This window comes from Bombina bombina, chromosome 1 (genome assembly GCF_027579735.1).
Source record: "Bombina bombina isolate aBomBom1 chromosome 1, aBomBom1.pri, whole genome shotgun sequence".
NCBI lineage: Eukaryota > Metazoa > Chordata > Amphibia > Anura > Bombinatoridae > Bombina > Bombina bombina.
The window spans coordinates 547,730,256-547,756,236 of NC_069499.1; the positions used below are offsets into that span (position 1 = coordinate 547,730,256).

The 25,981-nt window shown below is 40.0% G+C and overlaps 1 protein-coding gene across 1 annotated transcript in view; it reads right to left on the reverse strand.

Moving 5' to 3' along the window:
• Positions 1-25,981, reverse strand: part of KIAA2012 (KIAA2012 ortholog) — a 306,316-nt gene that overhangs the window by 266,147 nt on the left and 14,188 nt on the right. Inside the window, exons 4-5 of the mRNA XM_053713277.1 lie at positions 24,215-24,405; positions 14,358-14,535 (exon numbers count right to left, since the gene is read on the reverse strand). Coding sequence (XP_053569252.1) covers positions 14,358-14,535; positions 24,215-24,405 — 369 coding nt within the window. The remainder of the gene's footprint in view (positions 1-14,357; positions 14,536-24,214; positions 24,406-25,981) is intronic.

The following is a 25,981-nucleotide window of genomic DNA, read 5'->3' on the forward strand; positions in this document are numbered from 1 at the left end:
AAATAGAATTGGTTTGACAGTGTAGTGGAAAATAAAAAATGTAATACATTTATGAGAGATTTCTTTGATAAAAAGGATGAAACTAAAATGAATGAAGCAGGTGAGGTCTGGGCAAATATTCCAGATGCTTGTAATAAAACAGAAAATATTAACTGGTCATGTATAAACTCACCAGAGTACTCTATGGGGTAAATTTATCATAGTGCGAGCGGACATGATACGATGTAGCGTATCATGTCCGCTGCACATCGATAAATGCCGACAGCATACGCTTTCAGCATTTATCATTATGTCCCCACACATTGCACAAGCAGTTCTTGTGAACTGCTTGTGCAATGCTGCCCCCTGCAGATTTGCAGCCAATCGGTCCCTAGCAGGGGGTATTAATCAACCCGATCGTATTTGTTCAGGGTGATTTCTGTTTGCGGCCTCAGAGCAGGTGGACAAGTTATGAAGCAGCGGTCTTTAGATCGCTGCTTCATAACTTCTGTTTCCGGCGAACCTAAAGGCTTGCACAGAAACAGGGGCATCAAGCTCCATTCGGAGCTTGATAATTCAGCCCCTATGAATGAACCATATAGGAAACTACTAAGAAATACACATGGTAACTATATGGAGGGATCCAAAAATTCTACTAACAGTCAAGATAAAAGAAATTGGAGTTTAAGAGAATGGGACCATAGTATGAACAACAATAAGAATAAAAATACATATAAGAATGTAAGGGATCGAATAGACAATAGACAAAGAACAGACACTCAGAAACAGGACAGAAGGTTTTTCAATGGAAATGCCCAAGAAACAACTAGAAATAATGGGTGGAGAAACCATAATAGATCCCTTAGTACCTCACTAGGATATGAATTTAGAGACAAATTATACCCCAGGAGACACATAACACAACAGGGTGACCGCAAAAGGGGACAACACACTGGTATGAACCATCATTTTTTAGGAAGATCCAGGGAAGTAACCAAGGTGAACAGAATAGAGAGGAGACTAAATCAGGGAGGTCTGGATACCCTGAGACTAGAGCCACAGTGGAGAACAAGAGGCCAAAAAAGGCCAAACAGAGAGAATGCAGAGGAGGTAGGAAATTTAGAAAGAAAGAGAAAAAGATCAACACTAACATGGGAAACAAAGATGTAAAAATAAAAGTTTTTAATCTTTCCAACAAAACACTATCACCTAGAGAATTGGAAACATTGGAAAAAGGATTGTCCTTTGCTCCCACTATGGGTCCCAATTCCTTTCAACTATTTGTGGATTTAAATAAGTTCACTCAAAAGTTGGCCCCTTTAAAAGACATTTTGAGAAAATCTCCAGAGACAAGAAAGAGGAGAGTAATAATTGTGCAAATGGTTTACAAGAAAACTAGAGGAGGGAAAGTGAAGGAATAACAAGCAAGGTAGCATTGAACTATCATACCTCCCTAAAACCTTCTTCAACTTACTTTCCAGTACATTCCAAAGGTAGTCTTGCTACTGTATTTGCAAATCTGGTACATGAGGATTTTAATCAAATGTGTAGCACATACAAAATAAAGAAAGACAAATTGACAAAAAAAAAGAGAAACCAATTATAAAATCCTTGGAGGAAGATACAGATATAGTTATTCGTGAGGTAGACAAGGGGGGCAGTATTGTCATCCAAAATAGGACAGACTATCTATTGGAGGCCCACAATTTGCTGTATGAAGGGACTAACTATAAAAAACTTGTCAGGAGATCAGACAACCCAATTCTTGAGAGAATATAAACATTTACTAGATGATGCAATGGTCCTGAATGAGGAAGAACTAGCTTTCTTAAAAAAATGAATCTCCCACCATAGCAATTTTTTATCACCTCCCAAAGATTCATAAGAGTAGGGAGAGACCTCCAGGCAGACCGATTGTGTCTGGAATGAATTCACTTACATCCAAATTGTCTCAGTATCCTATATTATAAAAGACAAGTGTTTGTCTGAAGCCGTCATGCGCAGTACAGACAAACACTTGGCCTTAGATTCTATTCTCACGCACCTCAGCATAGCTGACAGCTGACAGATTGGGAGCGCGAGGTACACAGCATACAAGCAGCTGTGAGATAGGGAGCGCGAGCTACTCAACAGCTGTGAGGTCTGCTGCGTGAGAAGCGGCAACACGCTCCCCAGACCTCACAGCTGTTTGTGGCCGACGGGAGCGTCGCGAGGGGCATGGCCGGGCATCGCGAGGGGCGTGGCTGGGCGTCGCGAGGGTCGTGGCCGCGCGGGTGTTGCCGCGATGGGGCGTGGCCGGGCGGGGTCCCGCGAAGACAGAGCCAGAGAGGGAGCAGGAGGGGGGGGCAGAGAGCCAAAGAGAAGGGGGGGGCAGAGAGCCAAAGAGAAGGGGGGGGCAGAGAGCCAAAGAGAAGGGGGGGGGGCAGAGAGCCAAAGAGAAGGGGGGGGGCAGAGAGCCAAAGAGAAGGGGGGGCAGAGAGCCAAAGAGAAGGGGGGGCAGAGAGCCAAAGAGAAGGGGGGGCAGAGAGCCAAAGAGAAGGGGGGGGGGGCAGAGAGCCAAAGAGAAGGGGGGGGGGGCAGAGAGCCAAAGAGAAGGGGGGGGCAGAGAGCCAAAGAGAAGGGGGGGGCAGATAGCCAAAGAGAAGGGGGGGGCAGAGAGCCAAAGAGAAGGGGGGGCAGAGAGCCAAAGAGAAGGGGGGGGGGCAGAGAGCCAAAGAGAAGGGGGGGGCAGAGAGCCAAAGAGAAGGGGGGGGGCAGAGAGCCAAAGAGAAGGGGGGGGGCAGAGAGCCAAAGAGAAGGGGGGGGCAGAGAGCCAAAGAGAAGGGGGGGCAGAGAGCCAAATAGAAGGCAGGGGGGGGCAGAGAGCCAAAGAGAAGGCGGGGGGGGCAGAGAGCCAAAGAGAAGGGGGGCAGAGAGCCAAAGAGAAGGGGGGGGCAGAGAGCCAAAGAGAAGGGGGGGGCAGAGAGCCAAAGAGAAGGGGGGGCAGAGAGCCAAAGAGAAGGGGGGGGGCAGAGAGCCAAAGAGAAGGGGGGGCAGAGAGCCAAAGAGAAGGGGGGGCAGAGAGCCAAAGAGAAGGGGGGGCAGAGAGCCAAAGAGAAGGGGGGGCAGAGAGCCAAAGAGAAGGGGGGGGCAGAGAGCCAAAGAGAAGGGGGGGGAGAGAGAGCCAAAGAGAAGGGGGGGGGGGAGAGAGCCAAAGAGAAGGGGGGGAAGAGAGCCAAAGAGAAGGGGGGAGAGCCAAAGAGAAGGGGGGGGAGAGCCAAAGAGGGGGGAGAGAGAGAGCCAAAGAGGAAAAAGAGCCAAAAAGGAGAGAGAGCCAAAGAGGGGGGAGAGAGAGCCAAAGAGGGGGGGGAGAGAGCCAAAGGGGGGGGAGAGAGCTAAAGGGGGGAGAGCCGAAGAGGGGGGAGAGAGAGAGCCAAAGAGGAAAGAGAGCCAAAGAGGAGAGCAAAAGAGGGGAGAGAGACAAAGAGGGGGGAGAGAGAGCCAAAGAGGGGGGGGCAGAGCCAAAGAGGGGGGGGAGAGCCAAAGAGGGGGGGAGAGAGCCAAAGAGGGGGGGAGAGCGCCAAAGAGGGGGGAGAGAGCCAAAGAGGGGAGGGGAGAGCAAAAGAGGGGGGGGAGAGCCAAAGAGGGGGGGAGCCAAAGGGGAGGGGGGAGCCAAAGGGGAGGGGAGAGCCAAAGAGGGGGGAGAGAGAGAGCCAAAGAGGGGGGAGAGAGAGCCAAAGAGGGGGGGAGAGAGAGCCAAAGAGGGGGGAGAGAGAGCCAAAGGGGGGGGGAGCCAAAGAGGGGAGAGAGAGAGCCAAAGAGGAGAGAGAGCAAAAGAGGGGAGAGAGCCAAAGAGGGGGGGGGAGAGCCAAAGAGGGGGGGGGAGCCAAAGAGGGGGGGGAGAGCCAAAGGGGGGGAGAGCCAAAGAGGGGGGAGAGAGAGCAAAAGAAAGGATGGAGAGAGCCAAAGAGGGGAGAGAGAGAGCAAAAGAGGGGAGAGAGAGAACAAAGGAGAGGGGGGAGAGAAAGCAAAAGAGAGGGGGGAAAGAAAGCAAAAGAGAGGGGGGAAGAGAGAGCAAAAGAAAGGGGGAGAGAGCAAGGGGTGGGACCGCTGTTCTGAAAAAAATGGCCCGTGTACACGGGCTTTAGTACTAGTATTGACATATTTCTGCAACTACTAGTACCTAAACTCAAATCTTATTTAAGAGACACACCAGACACTATAGAGAAATTTACAGGGGTTAAATGGAGCCCTGAATCTCTCTGGGTGACTCTAGATGTCAGTGCCTTATACACTAACATTCCACATAACAAAGGCACAGCAGCGGTAATATTTTGGCTAAAAAATCTGACTAATTTGTCTTAAATTACCCAAAAAAATTCTCCTAGAAGCCATTAAATTCACTCTAGAAAATAATTATTTTTTCTTTGAGAACAAATTTTTCCTGCAACTACATGGTACAGCAATGGGGACACAATTTGCACCCAGTTTTGCAAATCTGTACATGGGTCTGTGGGAGGAGGAGGTGATCCGGAATAATAATCCATACATCATATATATTACGAAATTGAGAAGGTAAATAGACAATATTATTTTAATCTGAGAGGGTCCGGAAAATGAGCTGAATGACTTTATAAACTCTTTGAATTCAAATGATTTTAACCTTTCATTCACCGAGAATAGAAGCAGGGAAGAAATAGAATTCCTAGATATTATCTTGTTTCATGAGAACACACACATTCAGACTAAGCTGTACAAAAAGAGACTGACAGTAATGGTTATTTACACGCCACTAGTAACCATAATCCACAGTGGATTCGCAATATCCCCTATGGGCAATTTCAATGAGTTAGGAGAAATTGCCCAAGAATGGAAGATTTTGAGAGAGAATCAGGCCTTTTAAAAGATAAATTCTTAGAGAGGGGCTATACCATGCAGGAGATTTGGAGGTAGCTCATAATCGAGCAAAAAAAATGTTTAGACATATGTTATTAAGAACAGGAAAACACAATTGTGCACACAAAACAAAGAAAGATAAACTGGACATGGTTGCTTTCATTACTACATACAATGAAGGGTCTAGTGAAATCAGACTAATTCTGAAAAAAACATTGGCACCTCCTAAGAAAAAATGATCTACTAAAAAATTCAGAAAGAACCAAAAATGATCTATCTAGAAAAAATAAAAACCTTAAAAATATTCTAGCACCCAGTTAGTTAAGGAAGAAAGCCAATCAAAATTGGCTGGGAAAAATGGCAATAGCATTTTTTAAGTGCAATCGATTAAACTGTGTTGCCTGTACATATCACTACAATGAAAATAAATCTACCAAGGAGATCAAATCAACTAATACAAACAAAATCTGTAAAATTAATGCTGCTTGTAATTGTAAAACAGATCATGTAGTTTACTTAATTGAGTGTTCGTGTGGATTACAGTATGTAGGATGTACCATAAGACCCTTCAAAAAGAGATTGGCTGAACATCTAACAAATATAAAATTGGGGGAGAAATCACACAATCTCTCTGCTCAGGTGTTCCACAATAAGGACCCAACTGGCCTGAGGCCAACTATTTTGGAGAGCATATACCCAGAAAGGAAAGAGGGAACAATAGAGAGTTGAATATAAGAAGAAGGGAGACTTACTGGATCCATAATTTGCACACATAGGTGCCATATGGACTCAATAAAGACATTGATCTAGCTGCATTTCTGGTAGAAAATTAAATCATCTGAGGATATAAATAAACACTTGCAGGGGGTTTCTACACATAAATAGATAGGAATGTAAAAACACAACGCTATGTGTAGATGCATCTATTTATTTATTTTTTCTGTATGAACATTTAGTTATAGTAGGGGTATAATTCAGTACACTATATATATTTTTTTTAGTAATTTATGAATTAGATTAATTTTTTTATGTCATTATTATTTTTAATATGAGTATACTCTCTATATACCTTGTAAACAGGATATACATTATTATTAAAAAATAGCTCAGTAGCTATTTTGACTGTAATATATCCTGAATTGAGCTAAATTATATTCATTATCAACTTAGCCCTATCAGCACAAAAGTATTGGTTATAATGGGCAAATCGAACAATGTTAGTGATAGTGAAGTATAAGTTGTATAATAACATGAATGCTCATATGATGTAATTACAAGGTACATGTATACTCTTTGTATGTGTATTACCTAATTTGGCTTTGTTGACTAAGTCGATTTAATAAGACCGCTATGTGCTTTAAAACTGAGAGAAAAATTGTCTGAAGGAACTCCGCTCGAATTACGTCATGGTCACATGACATGATGAGGACCAATAGTTATGGAGTTAGGAGGGAGGCGGGACGCTTCCTCTTTTTAAAATACTGAACTGAGCATCTTTTAACAAATCCACTGACAAAGAAGATGCTTATATGTTTAACTTTCGAAACGCGTAAGGATATTTCTAAGCACGCTGACATTCAGGATCCTGACCTGGGTGAAACTTGTTTTTAATTTTTTTTTACAACTGTGCTGTATGGATTTGAGAAGAATTTTAGCACATATACATATGTTTTATTGGGTGCTTCTGATACCTCAGGTTTTACCCTTGAGTGTAACTTTAGATTAAATATAGATTAAATACGTTTCTTTTACATACAGTGTTGCACTAGTTTGTGTTTTTCTTTCTTATCCCCTTCGGCTATATATATCATGGAAAGGGGAGTATACCATGCCCTGGGAGGATCGAAGCAAGATCATAGAGTGGAGCCTCTCCTTGAAGTGACATTTTCTACAGCTTTTTCTACAGCTATATGAACATACATTTCGTTCTTATCTGGGACTTCATTTGCTAAGTCCGTATTTGTACTTTATTTTATGTATTTATAGATATATTCCTTTTCCTTTTTTTTGTGTGGACTCTATTGGCATACCCCTCGCAAGCGCCTTCTGTTCTCGTGGTTCTAATGTTTTATTGTGCTTAAGTGTATGTGTTTTGGTGGGGTCCTTAACTTCTTCACTTTATAGATACAGGCAGCCACTTGGGTATTATTGTCTATAAGATATTAAGGGGTTTTCACACTTTTTAGGTAAATTTTCCTCTTTCTTTATATATATATATATATATATATATATATATATATATATATATATATATATATATATATATATATATATATATATATACAAAACACGGAAGTTGGCTGCACTCTCAAACTAGACTGGGTACACATCCTATGAACATGCAAAATGCACAGCCCTGGGGGCTCAACAGCACTCACAGCCAGCTGCACAGTTCCCAGAGCCCCAGGCAGTTAACCCCAGACAGGTCTGGGTGCAAAGCCCGTAGGGAAAATTAGAAAACAGATTAACACAACACACATAGGCTCCTGGCGCTCACTTGCAAGTACACAGCTAAGATTAAAAGCAAAAATGGAAGAGTTAGTTACCACATCTGGCCAAATGGGTCAAGCCCTGGAACCACGTCAAGGTGTCTCCCATCCTTGGTTCCTAATACAGCCAAACAATGAATGCTTTCAATCAAACAAACTGTGAACCACCCAAGGATACACAGACCTTATGTAATTTCCCTAGGCACATACAAAAAACTTCCATTGGCCAGATGTAGTAACTAACTCTTTTATTTTTGCTTTAAATCTTAGCTGTGTACTTGCAAGTGAGTTCCAGACTTCCTCTGTGTGTTTTTATATATATATATATATATATATATATATATATATATATATATATATATATATATATATATATATATATATATATACATATACATACAGGTAGCCCTCATTTTACGCCGGGGTTAGGTTCCTGAAGGAATGGTTGTAAATCGAAACCGTTGTAAATTGAAACCCAGTTTATAATGTAAGTCAATGGGAAGTGAGGGAATTAGGTTCCAGGCCCCTCTCAAAATTGTCATAAGTAACACCTAATACATTATTTTTAAAGCTTTGAAATGAAGACTTTACATGCTAAACAGCATTATAAACCTAATAAAATAATCACACAACACAGAATATATAATTAAACTAAGTTAAATTAACAAAAACATTTGCTAAACAGCATTATAAACCTAATAAAATAATCGCACAACACAGACTTTACTTGCATTTTTCTGCAAACAGTTCTTTCTATGCATTCCAATCTGGACTGATTTATAGACAGGAAGATCTTGTTCCTTTGAAATCTGCTCGATAGCTCAGGTCTGGTTAAACTGATTAATTTCAGCTTGCTTGGCTTGCATATCTTTGCTGCAACACAAGTGGACAGCTTCACCTACTGGCTTTTTTAATCAATGCACTGCTTCTCAATGCTTTTCAATAGCAGTCACATGACCGGAAAAAAAGGTTGTTATTCTGAAACGGTGCAAATTGAACCGTTGTAAACCGAGGGCCACCTGTATATATATATATATATATATATAAGGTAGCCCTCAGTTTATGCCGGGGTTAGGTTACAGGAGGAATGGTTGTAAATCGAAACCGCTGTAAATTGAAACCCAGTTTATAATGTAAGTCAATGGGAAGTGAAGGAGTTAGGTTCCAGGCCCCTCTCATAAGTCATAAGTAACACCTAATACATTATTTTTAAAGGGACAGTCTACCATAGAATTGTTATTGTTTTAAAAGATAGATAACCGCTTTAGTACCCATTCCCCAGTTTTGCATAACCAACAGTTATATTAATATACTTTTTTACCTCTGTGATTACCTTGTATCTAGGAACCTTCTTCCAGCCCCCTTATCACATGACTGTGACCCTTTATTATCTTTTGTCTTAAATTTAGCATTGTTTTGTGCTAAATATTAAATAACCCCCTGTGCCTGAACACAGTGTTATCTATATGGCGCACGTGTACTTTCTGTCTCTTTGTGTTGAAAAGAGATTTAAAAAGCATGTGATAAGAGGCAGCCCTCTAAGGCTTAGAAATTAGCATATGAGCCTACCTATGTTTAGTTTAAACTAAGAATACCAAGAGAAAAAAGCAAAATTGAAGATAAAAGTAAATTGGAAAGTTGATTAAAATGAATGAAAGTTTAATTTATACTAGACTGTCACTTTAAAGCCTTGAAATGAAGACTTTAAATGCTAAACAGCATTATAAACCTAATAATATAGGTTGTATCATCATCAAACTAAGTTTAATGAACAAAAACATTTGCTAACAGCACCTAATTAAATAATCACACAACAGACTGCATCATCATCAAACTAAGTTTAATGAACAAAAACTTTTTTTACTTGCATTTTTCTGCAATCAGTTCTCCGCATTGTTAGCATGTTAGATAATATTGGGTCTGCACCTATTCTATGCATTTCAATCTGCAGTGATTAATAAGCAGTTAGGCACCCTCACCTCAAGCAGCTGGACAGGAAGATAATAGGGACGTGGCTGCTAAATCTTGTTGCTCGATAGCTAATGTCTGCTCTGTGTACACAGATCAATTTCAGTCTGTTAAGTTGGATAACTTTGCTGCAAAACACGCGGACAGCTCCACCTACTGGCTATTTTAATTAGTGTACTGCTTTCCAAAGCTTTTCAATAGCAGTCACATGACTGAAAAAAAGGTTGTTATTCTGAAACGGCGCAAATTGTATACATATAAACAAATAAATACATATGTACACACATATAAACATATCTTTATTCACTATCACTACTCACAACAATTAGGATATGTTTTGTGGGTTTTACAGCCTGGGTCAAGAATAAGCTACAATCCAGGTTCTCTGCCTTGTGTGGATGCTTGACTTCTAACCTGCTGGAGTGTTTTATGCCTCCTTGCAACTATTATTCCTAGCAATGTTGGGTCTTCCTCTAGCCAACAATGAGGCTTCTTTCACACTCTTTATTACAAGAAGAAACTTCAATTACAAAGCTGTTATTCCCACTATAAGGCCTAACAGCTCTGTGTTCTAAGCAGCAAGAAGATATCTCACTGCATTTCTTGTTAGGCCTTATCTTTATGTTGGCTGTGGGTTCACCTAAAAGCTGCCATCATGCTTGGCCACTCCATGAGAAAGTAACTCTCCATTCTCTAGTTGTATTTTTCATCCCTGGTATATGCATGGGTGCTTGTCATTTGGTCTTTTGAATTCACTCTATTCAGTTGGGCTATATAGAAAGTGTTACATTAAAGGGACATTAAACACTTTGAGATGGTAATATAAAATGATAAATCATATATATAAAAACAAGTCTGCAATATATTTTTATTATTTATTTTGTCCCCTTTTCCTGGAATTCCATTCTAAAATTGTGAGCTTTTCAGTTCATGTTAGAAATGGAAGTGTAGAACACTGTTATATTCCACACAGCTATTGTCTACACACTCTAGTGACTTATTTATAACTGTCCCTAAATGGCCACAGCAGAATGGGTAACCTAAGTTACAACATGGCAGCTCCCACTGTTTTATAGACACTAAAACTTTACACTTATTTTGTCAATATTTAAACAACTAATGAAACTTAAAAAAACATCTACATGTATCTGCTACTCATAAGACTACACTATAGACTACAACCACATGTGAGTCACTCTGTATGGGAATACTTATTTATACATTATTCTGTTTTTCAATAAACCAGCTTTATTTAACATTAATATAGTCTGATACATAAACATTAGGGGCTCCATGTACTAAGCAGTCAGCGAGCTACCCGCAACAAATCTCGCGTCAAAACTCGCAAACTGATATGTACAAAGTCGTCAACTATGTTCAAACTCGCATCTTTAAAATTGCGAGCGTACTTATCCGCCAAACCTCGCTACCTCTCCATTTTTCACTGTAATTAGACACATTTGACCACCAACTCGCCAAAAACGAATGTACTAAAAAATCTATTTGTCCGCTCGCTACAATTTCCGCTCCCACCTCGTTATTTTTGCCTCGCCACCTTTTAGGTGGCGGGCAAGGTACAAAACAATAGGAAAGTCAATCTAGACGCCAGTCTAGACATATATAAAAGGCAGTAATATCAGCATTGTACAGCATAACTGGCGTCTAATTTGTCTCTCATTTCCATGTACATAAATTGCGCCAAATTTGTCGACTGTAATTAAAGAGTAATCTATATTTTAAATTTGTATTGTATAGTTGTCAATCTTTATAATTATTTTTATATTAATATTTATATATTATCAGATCCAGATGAAGCCATATCCAAATTGTAAATAAATATTACAAAAATAACGCTCTGTTATCACTCTTCAAAAAATTTTGAATAATAATAAAGTTGTTTAGATAAGTTGAACTTTTATAGGAGCAAAATTCTATTCCCGCGACTACTATGATGTTCGTGACACCTTGCATGTCACGTGTTAATAATTGGCCAGACAATTCAACTGAAAGTTAAGTACATCAGCTTAGTCGCGGCGAGCGAGGCGTCAAATTTATCAATAACCCTGACTTAAAGGGACAGTTAATTCAAATATAACACTTTCATGATTCAGGCAGAGCACTCAATTTAGAACAACTTTCCAATTTACTTCTTTATCTAATTTGCGTCATTCTCTAGATATCCTTTGTTAAAAACAATACTTAGGTGGGCTTAGGAGCAGCAATGCACTACTGGGAATTAACTGTTGATTCTTGGCTGCACATATATGCCTCTTGTCATTGTCTCACCCAATGAGGCATATGTATCAAGCTCCGAATGGAGCTTGATGCCCTGTGTTTCTGGCGAGCCTGCAGGCTCGCCAGAAACAGCAGTTATGAAGCAGCGGTCACAAAGACTGCTGCTCCATAACCTGTCCGCCTGCTCTGAGCAGGCGGACAGACATCGCCGGAAATCAACCCGATCGGGTTGATTGACACCCCCTGCTGGCGGCCGATTGGCCGCGAGTCAGCAGGGGGCGGCGTTGCACCATCAGCTCTTATGAACTGCTGGTGCAATGCTGAATACGGCAAGCGTATTGCTTGCCGTATTCAGTGAGGTCTGGCGGACCTGACTTTCAGGTCCGCCAGACTTTCATAACTAGGGGCCAATGTGTTAAGTGAGTTCCCAGTAGTGCATTGCTGCTCCTTCAACAAAAGGTATGAAGAGAATGAAGCACATTTTATAAAAGAAATAAATTAGAAAGTTGAAATGTTATGCTCTATCTGAATCATTAAAGTGTTGTTTCAAGTCCCTTTATACTTCTTACTGGATAATCAAAAGGAATCATAAAAAAGTATCAGTACAGGTCTGAGTTTACTTTGAAAACAATTTTACAAGTATTTTAAGACACATTACTTTATGATATTTAGATTTACTCAAAGAATGTATGTAAGCATTAAAATGGTGACTTTATAGTGTTACATTACCATAACAGTCCTGCCCATTAAGGGTCAGATTTATGAGTGGAGCACTAACAGTTACGTGAAAGTGATATAGGATTTATCGCGGATGTTTGTGCAAGTCAGAAGGAGCGCTCATATTACTAGTTGAAAGTAAATGTGTCACAAAAAACATAAAAAATACATTTAAAAGTACATTTACACTCACAAAAACACTATCTAATAAAATTATTTAAAAAAATTATTGTATAAAAAAAGTTATTAGGGCTTAAAGATATGAGGTCTTAGGTGTTAGAAAAAAAAGGCAGGCAAAAGGGTTTTAACATAGAGATACATTTATAGACATGTCTAAATATGTACATGTATATATATATATATATATATATATATATATATATATGTGTGTGTGTGTGTGTACATGTGTATTTATGTTTTTACAGACACATATATACACATATCAACACATAAATACATATGTATACATATATAGAAGTATATTGGAGCCCTTTTCAGTCAAGTAGATGAAAACATGTTAAAACATATTTATGTAATATTCATTTTTAATAAAGTGTTGTACTGTGTATTTACTGTAAATTTACTGTAAGTACTCTTTAAATATATATTCCTGTATATTTCTATACCTATATATGATTTTATATATATATATAGATATATCTTGTACCAAAATACCATTATATATATATACAGATGGCCCTCGGTTTACAACGGTTCAATTTACACCGTTTCAGAATAACAACCTTTTTTTCCAGTCATGTGACTGCTATTGAAAAGCATTGAGAAGCAGTGCATTTATTAAAATAGCCAGTAGGTGGAACTGTTCGCTTGTGTTGCAGCAAAGCCAAGCAAGCTGAAATTAATCAGTTTAACCAGACCTGAGCTATCGAGCAGATTTCAAAGGAACAAGATCTTCCTGTCTATAAATCAGTCCAGATTGGAATGCATAGAAAGGACTGTTTGCAGAAAAAAATGCAAATGAAGTCTGTGTTGTGTGATTGTTTTATTAGGTTTATAATGCTGTTTAGCAAATGTTTTTGTTCATTTAACTTAGTTTAATTATATATTCTGTGTTGTGTGGTTATTTTATTAGGTTTATAATGCTGTTTAGCATTTAAAGGGACAGTCTACCATAGAATTGTTATTGTTTTAAAAGATAGATAATCCCTTTATTACCCATTACCCAGTTTTGCACAACCAACACAGTTATATTAATACACCTTTTACCTCTGTGATTACCTTGTTTCTAGGAACCTTCTTCCAGCCCCCTGATCACATGACTGTGACTGTTTATTATCTATTGTCTTAAATGTAGCATTGTTTTGTGCTAAATCTTAAATAACCCCCTGTGCCTGAACACAGTGTTATCTAAATGGCCTACATGTACTTTCTGTCTCTTTGTGTTGAAAAGAGATTTAAAAAGCATGTGATAAGAGGCAGCCCTCAAAGGCTTAGAAATTAGCACATGAGCCTACCTATGTTTAGTTTAAACTAAGAATACCAAGAGAAAAAAGCAAATTTGATGATAAAAGTAAATTGGAAAGTTGATTAAAATGAAAAGTCCTATCTGAATAATGAAAGTTAAATTTATACTAGACTGTCCCTTTAAAGTCTTCATTTCAAAGCTTTAAAAATAATGTATTAGTTGTTACTTATAACAATTTTGAGAGGGGCCTGGAACCTAATTCCCTCACTTCCCATTGACTTACATTATAAACTGGGATTCAATTTACAACGGTTTCGATGTACAACCATTCCTTCTGGAACCTAACCCCAGCGTAAACTGAGGGCTACCTGTATATATATGTGTGAATAAATAGAATATATTCTGCTATGTGAAGAACATTGTAATGTGAAATACTAATATTTTTTTGTTTGCAAGCGAGTACGGTGTTAGTTTTTCCCCCCATTTTTTTTTGCTCCACTGACTTCTATGGAGTAACATGTTAATGCAGTCGCGATATTCTAACTTTGGCTTTTTGCGCACATCGGGTTAGCGCTAGAGAAAACGTTTTACTTTTAACTTGTAATACGAGCGCAGCACGAAAAAGCTTACTTCTAGCGGAGTTAGCACTTTTATTGGTGTCCACTTACTATATTTCTTTGTTCCATTAAAGCAGCCTCCGTAAAATGTTGTGTGTGGCTTTCCATGGCAAGATGTGATAATGTTCTTCCCCATAAAGATGGGCATATGTATTGGTGGCTTATCTGACAATTCAGCCCTTTCATTTGTTGTTTCATTATCAACTTGTAGCCTTTCTTGTAACTGCCCCTGCTCAAGAGAAAGATAATCACAGGTATAGACATGAAACAGAACAATCTATTTCCTTAGGTATTTTGTTCCCTAAGAAGTGATCTAGAATTATTGGGCGGAGGGGTTGAATTTGAGAGGGGGATGCAGCAGAGAGAAAGGAAAGGAGGTAAGGGAAAGGAACATAAATGTTAGTTTATGGACAGTATACTGCAAATCTGATTTTCCCTTAATTTGTTTCTAATAATTTGTTATACCAGCTGCAGAGTATAAAATGTATGAGAAATGGTTCTCTGGATTTATTTTTGTATATGAAATAGCTGGGGGGTTTCATTGAAACGAGAACCCATTAAAAAAGATTGAGCTTGCAGGGAAATCATATCTCCTTATGTTATCACTTTCTGTACACACACGTGCTTCTGTATATTATCTCTGTCTGCATATCAAAGCCAAATATTTAGGACTTGATGACCAAAAATTCGCTGACATGGAGAGAAATCACACAACATTTTTGGAAACTTTTTTTTGCATTATATTGTAACCCTGCATACCTAGATATACAGCAATCAATGTAAAATTTGCCTTTCTGGAATTATTTATGGAACCTCACAGCACTGACAAAACAACTTAGATAACCTCGCCAAAACAGAGAGATTTAGATTATCAGGCCCTTAAAGAGAACAATTGAAAATTAACATTTTATTACTTATCTCTCTTACATCCCACTGGGAGTGTGATTTCTTCTGCTGGCTATGTTTACACAGCTTTTCTATAATAAATATATAATTATAGGTACTTTTAGCATAGGCAGGGACACCACAGGCAAAAACATAATTTATGCTTACCAGATAAATTCCTTTCCTTCCGGATAGGGAGAGTCCACGGCTTCATTCCTTACTGTTGGGAAATACAACACCTGGCAAAGACACCCCAGCCAAAGGCTTAAATATCCCTCCCACTTCCTCATTACCCCTGTCATTCTGCCGAGGAAACAAGGAAAAGTAGGAGAAACATTAGGGTATAAATGCTGTCAGAAGAATAAAATAAATAATAGAGGACCGCCCATAGACAAGAAAAAAATGAGCAGGGTCCGTGGATTCTCCCTATCCGGAAGGAAAGGAATTTATCTGGTAAGCATAAATTATTTTTTCCTTCCTAAGATAGGGAGAGTCCACGGCTTCATTCCTTACTTTTGGGAAAACTATACCCAAGCTCCAGAGGATACTGAATGAATAATAGGAGGGAACAAAAAGGAAGAGACGGACCCTATTCTGAGGGCACCACAGCCTGCAAAACTTTTCTCCTGAAAGCTACTTCAGCCAAAACAAAAACATCAAACTTGTAAAATTTTGAAAAAGTATGTAAGGTGGACCAGGTAGCCGCCTTACAAATCTGATCCATAATAACTATAATAACTAGTATTTATATAGCGAGAGAAATACCTAATATTGATAATAACTGTTATACATAAATATGATAAAAATGATGAAAAAACAAACAGCGGACTCAAAAGTTATTAATAAACAGCGGACTCAAAAGTTATTAGTAAAATCTCAGAATCTTTATATTTGAAATTAATACTTTATATTTGAAATTAATACTTTGTTAAAATCAATCGATAGCAAAAGTTAAAGGTACATAGGAATACACATAAAAAATGATATACAATAACACTAAATGAACCACCGGTGGTTTAATTTAATAATAAAAAACTGGTAATATCTAAAAAAGAGGAGCTGATTTCCCTTAAGCGTAAATCAATGTGGGTAAGGCTGAAATGTCCACTTAGCAAATGATTGTCAAATATAGAAATCCAACAATAAAAAAGGATTTGATTTAAAAGGTCAAATGAGCAAAGAGACCCGTTAGTTTCTGTAGTAATTCAATGTATCCAGACAGTCAACAGGAATCCCCAATCCAAGCTGACAAGTTATGAAAGTTTAAATGATAATACCTTTTGCGCTGCAGGACAAATACCTCTGGGCAGGCTCTCTTTTAGATTCAGAGACTCACCAGACACTTCGGTCGATTCCTGTATGTAGTGACCGGGTAGCTAAGTCCCTTCTCGCAGCTTTTTTCTGTTAGCCTGTCTGCCGTGGTGCTTCGTCGGCAAACGTTTGGCGTGTGACGTCAGGTCGAGCGTCACGTGGCTGAAATCCTCCAATCAGTGTGGGGATTCCCCGCTGTCGGTATTGCTGCGGGAAATTTGAAATCCGGACAATCTCAGAGCGCTCTGATGGATAGTGGTAGTAGTTCAATGCAACTTTGAACTACTACCACTATCCATCAGAGCGCTCTGAGATTGTCCGGATTTCAAATTTCCCGCAGCAATACCGACAGCGGGGAATCCCCACACTGATTGGAGGATTTCAGCCACGTGACGCTCGACCTGACGTCACACGCCAAACGTTTGCCGACGAAGCACCACGGCAGACAGGCTAACAGAAAAAAGCTGCGAGAAGGGACTTAGCTACCCGGTCACTACATACAGGAATCGACCGAAGTGTCTGGTGAGTCTCTGAATCTAAAAGAGAGCCTGCCCAGAGGTATTTGTCCTGCAGCGCAAAAGGTATTATCATTTAAACTTTCATAACTTGTCAGCTTGGATTGGGGATTCCTGTTGACTGTCTGGATACATTGAATTACTACAGAAACTAACGGGTCTCTTTGCTCATTTGACCTTTTAAATCAAATCCTTTTTTATTGTTGGATTTCTATATTTGACAATCATTTGCTAAGTGGACATTTCAGCCTTACCCACATTGATTTACGCTTAAGGGAAATCAGCTCCTCTTTTTTAGATATTACCAGTTTTTTATTATTAAATTAAACCACCGGTGGTTCATTTAGTGTTATTGTATATCATTTTTTATGTGTATTCCTATGTACCTTTAACTTTTGCTATCGATTGATTTTAACAAAGTATTAATTTCAAATATAAAGTATTAATTTCAAATATAAAGATTCTGAGATTTTACTAATAACTTTTGAGTCCGCTGTTTATTAATAACTTTTGAGTCCGCTGTTTGTTTTTTCATCATTTTTATCATATTTATGTATAACAGTTATTATCAATATTAGGTATTTCTCTTGCCGTATCTTTAGTATATACCGTGCTGCCTTTAGCGCCACATCTATCTCTGTTTTTTTCATTTGGGTTCTCATTTAGATTGCCTCCAGAGTGCAATCTTATTTTGATGTGTGCAGGTATTTTTAGTGCTTAGAAGTTTTAATTTATTTTAATATTGTTACAGTATTTATATAGCGCCTTTCTCCCAGTGGGACTCAAAGCACTTTTTCAGCTCTCGGAATTAACCAAATCGGCAGCTGAATAGTAATAGATTCATAGAGGCCTCATTCTTAAAGGACCAAGAGGATTCCACTGCTCTAGTGTAATGAGCCATTATCCTCTCAGGAGGACGATGTCCCACTGTCTTGTAAGCTAAGCGGATGACACTCCTTAACCAAAATAGATAGGGAAGTCGAAGTAGCCTTCTGCCCCTTATGCTTCCCTGAATAGACAACAAACAAAAAGGAAGATTGCCTAAACTCCTTAGTAGCCTGAAGATAGAACTTCAAGGCGCAAACCACATCCAAATTGTGAAGTAAGCGTTCCTTCGATGAAGAAGGATTAGGACACAAGAAAGGAAACAATCTCCTGATTGATGTTGCGATCCGACACAACCTTAGGAAGAAAACCTAATTTAGTACGTAAAACTGCCTTATCTGCATGAATAATCAGATAAGGGGGCTCACATTGCAAAGCAGAGATCTCAGAAACTCTGAGCGCAGAGGCAATAGCCAATAAAAAGAGAACCTTCCAAGATAACCATTTAATGTCAACGGAATGCAGAGGCTCAAACGGAACCTGTTGCAAAACCGGAAGTACAAGATTTAGGCTCCAAGGAGGAGCCCCAGATCTAAACACAAGTCTGATCCTAATCAGAGCCGTAACAAAGGACTGCATGTCTGGAAGCTCAGCCAGTCTCTTGTTCAATAAAACCAACAGGGCCAAAATCTGTCCCCTCAGGGAACTAGCAGAAAGGCCCTTCTCCAGCCCATCCTGGAGAAAAGATAAGATCCTGGCAACCTTAACTCTGTGCCAGAAAAAACCACGCTCTACACACCAGAATAAGTTGGTCCTCCACACCTTGTGGTAGATACGCCGAGTAACTGGTTTACAAGCTTGAATAAGAGTATCAATGACACTCTCAGAAAAACCTCTCTTGGCTAAGACTAAGCATTCAATCTCCACGCAGTCAGCCTCAGAGAATCTAGATTTTGATGAACAAATGGACCTTGTAGCAGCAGGTCTCTGCGACAAGGTAATTTCCACGGAGGAGATGAGGACATCCCCACTAGATCCGCAAACCACGTCCTTCATGACCGCGATGGAGCAATCAGGATTACTGAAACCCGCTCCTGCTTGATGGGGGCCACCACTCGAGGAAGGAGAGGTAATGGAGGAAAAAGATATATGAGTTTGAACCTCCAGGGCACTGCTAGTGCATCTATTAGATCGCCTGCTGAGAAAATCCGCCTCCCAGTTGTCCACACCAAGAATGTGGATCGCTGACAGTGAACAGCTGTGGGCCTCCGCCTATTCCAGAATCTGAGATACTTTCTTCATCGCCAAGGAACTTCTCGTTACCCCCTGATGGTTGATGTAAGCCACCGAGGTTATATTGTCTGATTGGAATCTTATAAACTGTGACGAACCCAGAAGTGGCCAAGCCTTGAAGATTACCTGTAGTTCCAAAATATTGATTGGGAGGGAGAACTCATCCTGAGTCCGCAACCCCTGTGCCTTCCTGGCACCCCAAACAACTCCCCATCCGGATAGGCTTTTGTCCGTAGTCACAATCTCCCAGGATGGTCTTAAGAAGCATGTCACTCGGGACAGATGATCTGGACAGAGCCACCAAGAGAGTGATTCTCTTGACCGGCAGTCCAATACAATCTGTTGAGACAGATCTGAATGATCGCTGTTCCACTGCCTCAGCATGCACAGTTGTAAAGGTCTGAGATGGAACCTGGCAAAAGAAATGATGTCCATGCAGGACACCATGAGAACAATCACCTCCATACACTGAGCCACATAGGGACTCAAGGAGGTCCGGAGGGCAAGACATGCCGAAGTTAGCTTGCAACGTCTCTGGTCTGTTAGAAATATCCTTATGGATATGGGGTCTATTATAGTACCCTGGAATTCCACCCTGGTACGGTAAGATACATTTTTTTCCAAGTTTATCTACCATCCATGTGATCGATGAAGACTGAGAAGGGACTCCGAGAATTCTTCTGCAAGACAAAAGGATGGTGCTTGCACCAGAATATTGTCCAAGTATGGGGTTACTGCAATACCCTGAGTTCTGGTAAAGGCTAGAAGAGGCCCCAGAACCTTCATAAAGATTCTTGGAGCAGTAGCTAGGCCAAATGAAAGGGTAATGAACTGGAAGTGCTGGTCCAGGAATGCAAACCTCAGGAACTGAAAGTGTTCCCTATGTATTGGAACATGAAGGTAAGTGTCCCTCAGATCTATAGTGGTAATAAACTGGCCTTCCTGAATTAAAGGAAGGATGGACCTTATCATCTCCATCTTGAAGGAAGGACACTGAGAAATTTGTTTAAGCACTTTAGGTCCAGAATTGGGCGGAAAGTTCCCTCCTTCTTTGGGACCATGAAAAGGTTTGAATAAAACCCCAAACCTCTTTCTTTGATAGGCACCGGGACAACAACTCCTAAAGAGGATAGATCCCGAACGCACCCTAAAATGGCATCCCTCTTTTCTGGTCCGGTAGACAGATTCAAGAGAAGAAATCTGCCCCTTGGCAGATGAGATTTGAAGCCTATCTTGTATCCCTGAGATACCACCTCCAGGACCCACGGATCCTGTACGTCCTTGAACCAGGTGTCTGAAAAAAGAGACAGTCTGCCCGCTAAACAATCTGATCCCGGATCGGGGGCTGCCCCTTTCTCATACAGCTTGGATTTATTCCAGGACTGAGCCTGCTTCCAAGTACTCTTGGGTTGCTCGGGCTTGGAGGAGGATTGTTGTCGTTGGGATTTGTCAGAATGAAAGAAACGAAAATTAGAAGATTGTCATCCCTAAGACTTGTTCTTCTTATCTTGCGGTAGGATGGCACCCTTGCTTCCGGTAAACGTAGAAATAATGGAGTCCAGGCCTGGACGAAATAAAATATTTCCCTTGAGGGGAAGAGAAAAGAGTCTGGACTTTGAAGTCATATCCGCAGACCAAGACTTTAACCAGAGCACCCAGCGGGCTAGGACCGCAAAGCCAGAGGCCTTTGCATTTAGGCGAATAATTTGCATGTTCGCATCACAGATAAAAGAATTAGAAATTCTCAGAGCTTTAATTCTGTCTTGAATATTCTCGAGGGGAGACTCCACCTCAATGAGTTCCGACAAAGAGTCGCACCAGTAGGTAGCCGCTCCGGCAACCACGGCAACTGCAGCCGCCGGTTGAAACAAAAATCCTGTATGTTGAAACATCTTTCTCAGAAAGGTTTCCATTTTCTTATCCATCGGCTCTCTGAACTATCCTCAAGAGGTATAGTAGTACATTTAGCAAGCATAGAGATAGCACCATCCACCTTAGGAATGGAGCCCCACTTATCTAGTTGAGAGTCCGGGACCGGGAACAAATTTTTAAAAGTAGACGAGGGGGAAAAGGAAGAACCAATTTTTTCCCATTCATTTTTAATAATGTTTGCCATCTTAACCAGCAAAGGAAAAGTCAAAGAAACGTTCCTGTCTTCGAAAACTCTGTCTAACTTAGTTATCATAGGTTCTTCAGGCAGAATGGCCTCTGGAACCTTTAACGTAGAGAGAACCTCCCTTAATAAAAAAATGCAAGTGCTCAATTTTAAATCTAAAGTTTCTCCACAGCAGGAGGCTTAGAAACTAAGGAATCCGACCCAGCAAGTTCACCCTCTGAAGCTATATAGCTTAACTCATCATCGGATAACTGGGACATAATAGCTAAATCTGATAAATATTTAGATGACTCCGGGTCAGAAGAGCTATGTTTAACCTTTTTCTTGCGTTTGTTAGAGCGAGGTAATGCACTGAGGGCCGCAGACACCGCCGTTTGTAACTGCCTAGCAAAGTCCACAGGAAGAAGCCCCCCTCCGGATGGAGGATTAAATGTGCTACAGGGAACTGCATGTGGAGTGGATAATGTAGCAAGGGTAGTAATCTCATGGGACGCCGAGTCCTGAGAGGTAGACGGCTCAAAGGGACTATGAGCCTTAGCAGGCTTGTCTCCCTTCTTAGACTTTATAACGGTGTTAAGGCATGTAGAACATAATTGAGTGGGCGGGAAAACCACGGCCTCCTCACAATATAATGATTTAGTACAGAAGGAGTACCTTCTAACATGTCAGAGTTCACCATAACTTAGGCTATACCCACAGAAGGACACAAATAAAAACGTTTTTTATTATAGAAAACTGCACCTTTGGTCTCCCAATGGCTGGGGCACTCACCACCTCCTATACCCAGACAGTTAACAGAGGAAACGCTCTCCTCAGGTTCAAGTCTCAGCCGGAATGGAGGAAATTAACATAGACGACACCCGGTCACATGGAGTGCAAGACAGTACTTCCCCTGTTATTACAAGTACAGCAAGTAATAGGAGCTGTGTAACACTTTCAAAAATGAAAGTGAAACTTAAAAGTGAAACCTGTTTGTTCCAGCCAAAAACACACAGTTTATCAGCCCAGGAAAAAAATCACACAAAGCTGCATGTAAATAATTAATACACTGATTAATTAGCCCCAACTGTTCAATAAACCCCCTTCAGAGGATATTAACCCTGGATCCTATCAAGGTATAAAGGAGCCACACTGTGACCCTGTTATAGCATTTTATGTGTAAAAATTGAAACGATCTTACCTCCAGGATCCATACTGTGGAACAGAACACAGCCTCTCAAGTGTGACAGTCTTATAGCAGGGCTCCTGACATGAACTTGAGTGAAAGAAAGCAGGCAGTGAAAATCGTCAACACTGATTGCTTATGAGATGTTAGCAGTAGTCTGGATGGTTTCACAGAAAAACTTTCCCTGCATCTCCAGACTCTAACTTTCATCAATACTCTCACTGAGAGGTTGACATGACTACTTAAAACTCCAGTCCTATTTTGAAGGGCAGATACCCTTTTTCAGGACTCTCTAAATCTTCTGCCACTTCTCTTCCAGCTCCTAAAGTGATGAAAGGCAAAGAATGACTGGGGTAATGAGGAAGTGGGAGGGATATTTAAGTCTTTGGCGGGGGTGTCTTTGCCTCCTCTTTGTGGTCAGGTGATGTATTTCCCAACAGTAAGGAATGAAGCCGTGGACTCTCCCTATCTTAGGAAGGAAACCAGCTATTTAAAATGCCAAAATAAAGCTATTCATTTGCTGCACCTCTCTGCGAATTCTTTCCCTGGCTTTCTCTTGCCTCCAGGATTAAACACAAAATCCTCTTTCTGACATACAAAGCCCTCAACTGCACTGCTCCCCCCTACATCTCAGACCTTGTCTCCAGATACTTTCTCTCCCGTCCTCTTCGCTCTGCTCACAATCTCCTCCTCTCTTGTTACCTCCTCACATTCCCGTTTACAGGACTTCTCCAGACCAGCCCCTATCTTGTGGAACTCCCTGCCTCACTCTACAAGACTCTTCCCTAATTTTAACAGATTCAAGCGCTCCCTAAAGACTCTACTATTCAGGGATGCATACAACCTACACTAATCTTTCCTAACTCCATTGCTTTCCCCTTAAACCCCTTAGACTGTAAGTCTATGAGCCCAGCTGATTGTAGATCGCCTTCATAAGAGCCGTTTACAACAGTGCAACTCTCGGCAGGGCCCTCTACCCATTTGATCCCTATAAATGTTATCTTGTATACTGCCTATATTTATAGCACTGCAGAATCTGTTGGCGCTCTACAAATACCTGATAATAATTTGAAAATAATGTAAAACACTCCAGCAGATAAAATCCAAAAGAAAAAAGAAAAGTTAGGAAAGAGAATGAGGATATAAATATATTGTGAAACAAAGCTGGTAAGTGGGGCATGAAAAGAAAAACATCTAAGGAGAGAAAAGTAAAAGTAACAACAAATAGAAACATGAAGTATAATAAAGGAGAACTGAATATTAACTGACATTCTAAGCTTTGGGGCTGACAGATTTAGGAAAACTGGACCCATAGTCAAGAAACTTTATCACCAAAAAAATTGACTTTTATTACAATGGAATTTGGAATTTAATTAAAACTGTGTTTTGTATTTAGTATTTCCATTTTCTTTAGTTATAGAGGCCGATTTAACATGCTTTTAGACTCGCCGGAAACATAAGTTAAGAAGCAGTGGTCGTAAGACCGCTGCTTCTTAACTCGTTCACCACTTCTGAGGTGCGTATGCTGTCGACATTTAACGATGTCGGGCTAACATGATTCGATACAGAGGATCATGTCCGTCCGACATTTGTTAAATCGGCTCCATAGTCTGTTTTTAGTGAAACACACACAATTTATCATCAGCCCTTAGGCTTCTGAGCAGACACCCATACTATGAAGATGTCTTTGGGTAAGAGGAGGTCATTTGTTTAGATATATTTAAAGTAAACAATTAATTCACAATTTAGATGAGGTTGTCATTTGTAAAACATGTTCTATTTATATAGCTGATATTACCTTTTGATTGATATATCTTTCATTTCTTTTTTGGAAGTTTTCATAGAGTTCTGCTGGCTCCGGAGTAGGCCTTCTCTGAGCTACCCCATTAAAATATTGTGTAGCTGAGTCACTTTTGCTAGATTCCTGCAGGATTTTAATATCCGGGGCATCCACATCTTCAAGCTCCTCCTGTGCAAGACTATACATTCCTAAAAAACAAAAGTTCCATTAGATAGATTACAATAGATTGGGGGTTCCTCACCTAGTACTAGGCCCATATAAAACAGGGGATAACAGTCAGTCAATATAGCTGTATGATACCTTGCTATATACATAAGTGTAGCCAAAAAAGCTTTAAGGTAAATTAAACATTTTGGCAGTTTTTGGTATGAGCTCTTAAAGGAATACTATAGTCAAAAGTGTAGCCACCAATCAGCAGACGCTACCCAGGTGCTGAACCAAAAATTGGCCGATTCCTAAGCTTAAATTCTTGCAAAGAGAATGAAGAAAGTCTGTTAATAGGAGTAAATTAGAAAGTTGCTTAAAATTGCATGCTCTATCTGAATCATGAAAGTTTCATTTTGACTAGACTATCCCCGTAACAAACTGTTTTTGTTAAAAATAAATAGTTTAGTAAAAGTATTAACCCATGAATGTTAGTTACCTTGTGGATAATGCCACTGCGTACTGCAGTTTTCTATGGTTTACCAGACCTCGCAACATACTACAGAGTGGCTGCTGAGATAAAAGAGACACAGCATGTTCAATAAAAATGATAAAAATTGCTTACAACACGTTTATTTTATTTATTGCTATACAGATCCTTTGCAACGCGTTTCTAATTGCTGATATATAATGAGCGTATATGTATTAAAGTCTACTTAAATATTGTTATTTATTATTAAAATATTGATAGATAATCCCTTTATTACCCATTTGCCAGTTTTGCATAACCAACACTGTTATATTAATATACTTTTTACCTCTAATGCAGACTGTTTAAGCTCTTTGCAATCTTGCATTTTAGCTAATCAGGGCTAGCTCTTGTATAACCATTATCATTCTCCACAGGCGTGAGCACAACGTTATCTATATGGCACACATAAACTAGCACTATCTGGCTGTTGTGCAAGATTGTAAAAAGCTAAAAAAGCACTGAGATATGAGGTGGCTTTCAGGGGATTAGAAACAGGTAAATGTAGAGGTTATATAGTATATTAATATAACAATGTTATGCAAAGCTGGGGAATGGGTAGCAAAGGCATTATCTATCTTTTTAAACCATAACAAATTTTAAGTAGACTGTCCCTTTAAATACATTGGGCGAGATTACATTTGCGGCACAAACTTCAGCGTAACTGCTGAAACCTGCGTCGCCCGTAATTTCCCCTCACACATCGGGGAATCACATAAACCCAGCCGGCAGTTCATAAACTGCTGTAAGTCAGATAAACAAGCGATGTCCAGAAATGTGAGTAAATACATATTGCTGGAGTCGCCAGTGACTTACGGCAGTTTAGAAACTGCTGGCGTCTAAGATTTTTTTTTTAAAAAGTTAAATATCCTGTAAAAGTCTAACCCGCGTCCCAAAAATAAACCAGACACCTCAAAACCCTTATATCCACCATCATCGCACATCACAATTTATAATACAAGTATTAACCCCTAAACCGCCAATCCCCCACAACACAAAATGTCTAATTAAACTATTAACCCCTAATCCGCCATTCACCCACATCACAATCTACCTAATAAAAGTTTTAACCCCTTAATCTGCCAACCCCA